The sequence below is a fragment of the Octopus sinensis genome, linkage group LG9 (genome assembly GCF_006345805.1).
Source record: "Octopus sinensis linkage group LG9, ASM634580v1, whole genome shotgun sequence".
Classification (NCBI taxonomy): Eukaryota; Metazoa; Mollusca; class Cephalopoda; order Octopoda; family Octopodidae; genus Octopus; species Octopus sinensis.
In genome coordinates this window covers 30660678-30667578 of record NC_043005.1, presented here as the reverse complement: position 1 = coordinate 30667578, position 6901 = coordinate 30660678, and the positions used below count along the sequence as shown (strand labels likewise).

The 6901-nt window shown below is 40.6% G+C and overlaps 1 protein-coding gene across 1 annotated transcript; it reads left to right on the top strand.

Annotated features, from left to right (window-relative positions):
- The first annotated feature begins 4769 nt into the window (after window positions 1–4769).
- Window positions 4770–5645, top strand: LOC115215395. The gene has a single exon (XM_029784552.1). It carries the CDS (start codon window positions 4770–4772, stop codon window positions 5643–5645), a length of 876 nt encoding a protein of 291 aa, XP_029640412.1.
- The last annotated feature ends 1256 nt before the right edge of the window (window positions 5646–6901 follow it).

The window sequence follows — 6901 nt, the reverse complement described above, 5'->3', positions numbered from 1 at the left end:
AAATCAAACTAACCGTTTAATAAAATGTCTAAAAATGTATTCTTGCACCTTTTTTTATATTGAATTTAAAAGTGAACCACAAGAAGAAGATGCAATTTTTTCAGCTTGGTATTTTATCATGGTTCTGGTGTTAAACATTCTAGGATATTTGTTATGGGTTGAGCTCTCAGTGCCCTGGAAGGACAGACTAAATATTTCCCACTAGTTAAAGAGAATCAATTATCAGAACTAGGTCGATGGGGCTCTTGTCAAAGGATGGCATGTGGCCTCATTCCATAATGAAGTCAGATGCCATGGCCATCTGTCTAGCGCAGTGCACTCTTTCCTACAAAAGATAGGACTTGAACAGAAACACCTAGAGAAAGCCACAAGGAAGATAGCCATAGCAGCTGAAACCAGCTCAAGATGACTATGAGTGATAAGAGACCACAAGTGGAACCTTTCAGCTCATGAAGACTTGTTCAGTCCTTGCTGCCCCTCCCAAGGCAAGCATACAAGCTAAGGGGCAAAGCACATGCAATCCTGAGCTGGTAGGGTTCTCAACGAGGTACCTGTTAACAAGTCACCCGATGAGGTATGTCTGCACCAAACGATGCACCACAACTGTTCACACAGCATCTCTCCCACAAGGGATCAATGTACAATGTGTTGAAACGATCATAATGATTAATAAAGAATCTTGTAAACTCCATTTTCTTTCTCTTTCTCTTGTAGGTTTTGTATAATAAATATATATAACATGGTTCAGTTGAGTAAGGCACTTAAAAGTGAGGCACCTAGTTAGGTTGGAATATTAAATTGTGGAATCACTAAATATGTATGGGCTGTGGATTAAAAATTTTTTTTAATATGCTAGCATGGAGAACGGACGCTAAATGATGATGAATGATGTTCTTGATTGTAAAATTCATGTATTTATCTGAAGAAAATGGTTTCTAACAATGGTATGATGTACTCATTGATCAATTAAAAAATTCGTCAGAAATGACTGTAAAGATCTGACACATATCCATCAATTGTTATATGTGTATATATATATAAATCATCTAACTCTAATGAACACAAGATTATATAATCGGATTGTTACTTAACACTCCATTGTATCCCTCGCATGAAACCGATTAGTAAGAGCAGCTGTGATGGATATATAATACTATACATTTCAGATAATATATATATATATATATATATATAATATATATATATATATATATTATATATATATATATATACACACATACTCAGTAGTATAGATTTCGCTCGAGGTATACGAGAAAAAGTTCTACTTGCTAGTAAAAATTAGCATCCTTCGGTTGTCTATCTCATATTATTGTATATAATTTATTTCTTTATATAAGACTAGCAGTATAACCCGGCCTTACCCAGGATTAAGTTACGATTATTAAGCTAATCAAGTTCCTTATTTCAAACCAAACTAAGTAATATCGACTCTCAACAAAACACTTTTTTACTCGGCATAAAATAAAAACAAAACTCTTTCGCACCCAAAGTAATGTGTGTAAGAGACAGAGGGGGGGGGGGGAGAAAGATGAACGATTTAAAATAAATAGATGATTTAAAATAAATATATTGTAATTGTTGTGTGAGAAAGTATATATACTATGATTATAAAATATAGTGTCTTTCAAAAACATCCTGAATTTGAACACTATATCTCGTGTTTAAGAAAAAACAAAACATTTTACATTTTATTTTTATGAACGTCGTCACTTGCTCTCTTTCTCCCTCTCTCACTTTGTCGTTCCCTTTTTTTGTTTAGACGCCGTGAAACTCTCTTCCACTTTTCTTTATCTTATTTTTTTTTGTTAGACGCCGTCAAAAATCTATGGCTGATATTTTTTTATGAACATCGTCACTTACTCTCTTTCCCTCTCTCACTTTGTCTTTCCCGTGAAACTCTCTGCCCCTCTTCCACTTTTTTTTATCTTATTTTTTTTTTGTTAGACGCCGTCAGAAAGCTATGGCTGATTTTTTTATGGCTAAAAGCTATGGCTGAAAATAGAATTTTACCGCTATCTGCGGGTGCCTCGAGAAAAAAATAAGTTGACAAAACCCAGATAGAATGTTGAGCGACATGTGTGCTAATTTGTGGACGTGCATAAATTACAATTATGTACACACACACGCACACACATCATGCCTTTTATAGATATGATGTGTAACTTCTCTTACGCCACCGTATCTTTCAAGACTATAACATTTAGACAAAGTGTAAGGGAGATAACTCTTGCAAAATATGATAAATATTTACGTTAGTTTTTATTTATTACTGCGCTGCCGGATAAGAATATTTCTAAATCATGCACGTATCTCCATAAATTGTGCAAATAATGTTTTGATTGACTTTCTTGGGGAACGTTAGTAACAGTTTCAATACATTTGAACAACAACATTTATTTAGAATACTTGTCTTCATATTCTACAGAATAAGTATATTCGGTGCTACTTTGGTGTGCGTTCTACGTAGCCAACGAGATCTACAAGAGTCAAATTCTACATGTTTCATTAATTTATTATGGCTTAAATAAAACATTTTACATTTTTATACATTTATTTAAAAACCTGAAAATGAAGCGAATTTATTACTTAATACATTTATTATTAAAAAGAAATTAGAATGAAGCAAATATGAAACAAGTTTACTAATTTTACCAAACGAACGAACATCAGCTAGAAAAACAAGAAATAGACCATCATACACCAACAGAAATGATCAAGGTGCGATTGGAAGGTTGTTTAATAATATTGTATATTTTTGAGGTGTGGAATTATGTACATTACTTACAATAGACGGTTAGGTGTCCTCATCTTGTTGCCGAAACGTTGTGATAGCAAAAAACAAGATCAGGACACATATTCATCCATTGTAAATAATGGAAAGTTGTTTCCTTTACTCCTCTCATTTTTCTATTTTCATTTTTTTTTTTTTTGTAAAATGCGAACTTTTGAATTTAGCCAGCTTCTTTCAATTGCCTGAGTGTAGATCGCATACCAAAGCAGTTTCCTGACACGTATATCGCATACCAAAGTAGCACCGTATATTCATTGTAGAATATCTCATACTATAACTTTGTAGCAGTCTCTGATATCCTCACTGTTTGAGAAACACGGCAGGAATGATCTCGTTTGAGATTACGGCCATCTTTGGCCGAGTTGTTCCTGTTGTAACCACTAACCTGATTGGTTGACATGTGGCACGATTTGTCTCTACTTATTTCGCGCCACTGGCCAAAGCCAACCAATCAAGGCCTTTGGTTAAGGTCCCATTTCTTAAGCTTGTTTGATCCACCTTACTTGTATATAAGGGAGTGAATCCCTTCACCAAGGGTCTTTGGTTTCCAATCCTTGTAAGGACTGAACCTCTGATCACAGAGCTACTCAACATGTTCCAGTCACAGACGACAGACGATCAGCCACGACAGACGATCAGCCACGACAGACGATCAGCCACGACAGACGATCAGCCACGACAGACGATCAGCCACGACAGACGATCAGCCACGACAGACGATCAGCCACGACGACGCTAATGTACACCCGCAACAGAAAGCCTACTATCTCCGCTACCGTCGCCATCATCATCGTCCACTTCAGACATGTACACACCAACATCACAGAACCACGCTGTTAGAGTGAAGGCCTTCACCAAGTAGAAACAGTCCATCTGAAGAAATCTATATCCGGAGAATCAGCTCGCCGATTTGAGACCACGACCGCGGCTTGACAATAATTCGCCCGACCGGCCTCCGCCCAAGACACAACATCCTGATATCGAACTCTTACACTTCGTGTACCTCAGAACAGTTAATCAATCTCCATTATGAACTCTATGCTCTGTACTTTTCTATGCCACACACATTCGCCCTTATTGTATCTGTCATACACACGAACACACAGACACAAACACGTGTTGCATGCACACACACGTACACAACGCTTGCTAGCACTCACAACCTTCTAACATTAACACCATTGTAAATAAAGAGCTTATCTTCTCTCAAACAGTGGAACGGCCTTGTAGTCAATTTATCTATATTATGTTGGCATTGCATTGTATAAAATTGTATTAATGGCTTATCTTATTTCGCTAGGAATGCGACCGTGTGACTTATCTATGTCACCAACCTCAACATACGGTCGTATTCTCTACAACTTCAAGATAAATAACATGGTCAATTAATTCTTTTATACTTTTACTTGTTTCAGTCATTTGACTGCGGCCATGCTGGAGCACCACCTTTAGTCGAACAAACTTACCCCGGGACTTATTCTTTGTCAGCCTAGTATTTATTTTATTGGCCTTTTATGCCGAACCACTAAGTTACGGGGATGTAAACACATCAACATCGGTTGTCAAGCGATGGGGGGAGGGCAAACACAAAGAAACAAATGCATACATACATGTGTACTGCATGATTTACACACACACACACACCATCAAACATATTCTGCTTTAATGTGTATCCTGTATTATGCATTCCTTTAAAATGTATTATTTGCAACCACTATTTGATATGCATTTTGTACAAGCGATGTGTAACATTGCTTACAAATTGATGTAGTGATAATAAATCTTTAATTTATTACAAAGCACTTATGTATTTATTAATACATCCACGCATCCACTACATTTGGTGACCCCGTAAAACGAATCGCGCCTTCCCTGGAACCAGCTTCATCAACCGCGTCGAAGAATTACAGTTTGCACATCACCAGCAACGAAGCAACTGAAAATTCCGACAAAAACAATGAATCTCCCGGAACAAAACCCAGCGGCCAACATCGACATGGCATTCCAAGCGGCGATCTCGTTAAAAATTCCACCATTCTGGACCCACGACCCGACATTGTGGTTTCACCATATAGAGGCACAGTTTGCCTCTCACAGAATATCGAGCGATGCGGCTCGACTTTCTCACGTTATCAGTTCTCTGTCACCAGAAATAACGAACGTGATACGCGACCTTATCATGGCACCACCCGGTTCTGTTTCATATGAAGTTTTTAAAACCACGTTAATAAACAGAACCTCAGAATCCCAACAAAAAAGACTTCACCAGCTTCTGATATCGGAAGAATTGGGTGACAAAACGCCGTCCCAGCTTCTTCGGAGAATGAAACAGCTTCTCGGAGATGAGACGCTCCCAGAAAAAATCTTCAAGCAACTTTTTCTCCAGCGTCTGCCCTCCAATACCCAGGTTGTTCTCGCGTCCACCAGAGAAAACACATCCCTTGAAGAACTGGCGGAGCTAGCTGACAAAATAGCCGAAGTACCGCACAGATATCCAACGGTATCGACGGTGACGCCAGCCGCTCCCAGTACCAATCCTTTCCGTGCACAAACCAGTTCTTCAGAGATTTCGGATTTGCGTGCATTAATGACGCAGCAAGCTGCGCAAATACAAATTCTCACAGCCCAAATACAAGCCCTAAAGTTTAGTCCTCAGCGTCGAAGCACCAGCCGATCTCGACGAGATGGCAGACGGTCTCGAAGCCCCAGTGCTACCCGAAACTCACATGACACGTGTTGGTACCACCGAACATTCGGAACACGGGCACAAAAATGTACGGTACCGTGCTCGTTTTCCTCACCCAGTTCGGGAAACGGCACAGCCAGGAATTGAACGCGACGGAAGTTCCTGGTTCGCACCCACACAGTCGCCTGTTTTTCGTTTGCGATCGTGTAACAGGCACGCGTTTCCTGGTTGACACAGGTGCGGAAGTCAGCATCATCCCAGTCTCCAACACTTCTGGAAAAAGAAAAGAGACATCAGTCTGTCTTCAGGCAGTCAACCATTCACCCATTCCAACCTACGGTGAACAGTCCCTAACATTAAACATAGGACTACGCCGCACATTTCAGTGGGTATTCGTCGTCGCTAAACTGCCGACCCCTATCTTAGGAGCCGATTTCCTGCATCATTTCGGTCTCCTGGTAGACATAAAGAACAGACGACTTGTCGACACCACCACCAAGCTTACTGTGCGCGGTATAGCCGCTCGAATGGACACAGTCAGCCCAACTGTAATGCTTACGACAACGACTCGTCACAGTTCCATCCTGAATGATTATCCAGATGTCGCCCGGCCAGTTTTTCATAACCAGCCGATAAAGCACGACGTTACCCACCACATCAAAACCAGCGGTCCACCTGTTGCTGCAAGGCCCAGAAGGTTACCACCTGATCGTCTCCAGGCCGTCAAGCGGGATTCCAGCACATGCTCGACCTCGGAATCATCCGCGTTTCCAGCAGCAACTGGTCCTCGCCGATACACTGCGTCCCAAAAAAATCATCGACCGATTGGCGGGTTTGCGGCGATTATCGATCACTGAATAAAAGCACTATCAGTGATGCCTATCCGGTGCCTTTTCTTCAGGACTTTTCGAGCTCGCTGCATGGAGCTCGCATCTTTTCAAAAATCGACCTGGTGCGAGCATACAACCAAATCCCAGTCGAACCTGCAGACATCTCAAAGACAGCAGTGACTACACCTTTCGGAATGTTTGAATTCCTGCGTATGCCTTTCGGTTTACGAAACGCGGCACAGACATTCCAAAGGTTTATCGACATGGTGACTAGAGGTTTGCCTTTCGTCTATGCCTACATAGACGACATACTCGTGGCCAGTAACTCGGACGAAGAGCATAATCAACACCTTCACCTGCTATTCGAACGTTTACGTAAATTCGGAATTGTTATCAACCCTACTAAATGTTTGTTCGGAGTTGCTTCCCTTCATTTTCTCGGCCATATAGTCGATAAAAATGGAATTCGTCCCCTTCCCGAGAAAGTCAAGGCCATCGTGGATTTTCCACCACCCACATCTCTCCGCAAATTAAGGGAATATCTCGGTCTAGCGAATTTCTATCGACGGTTCG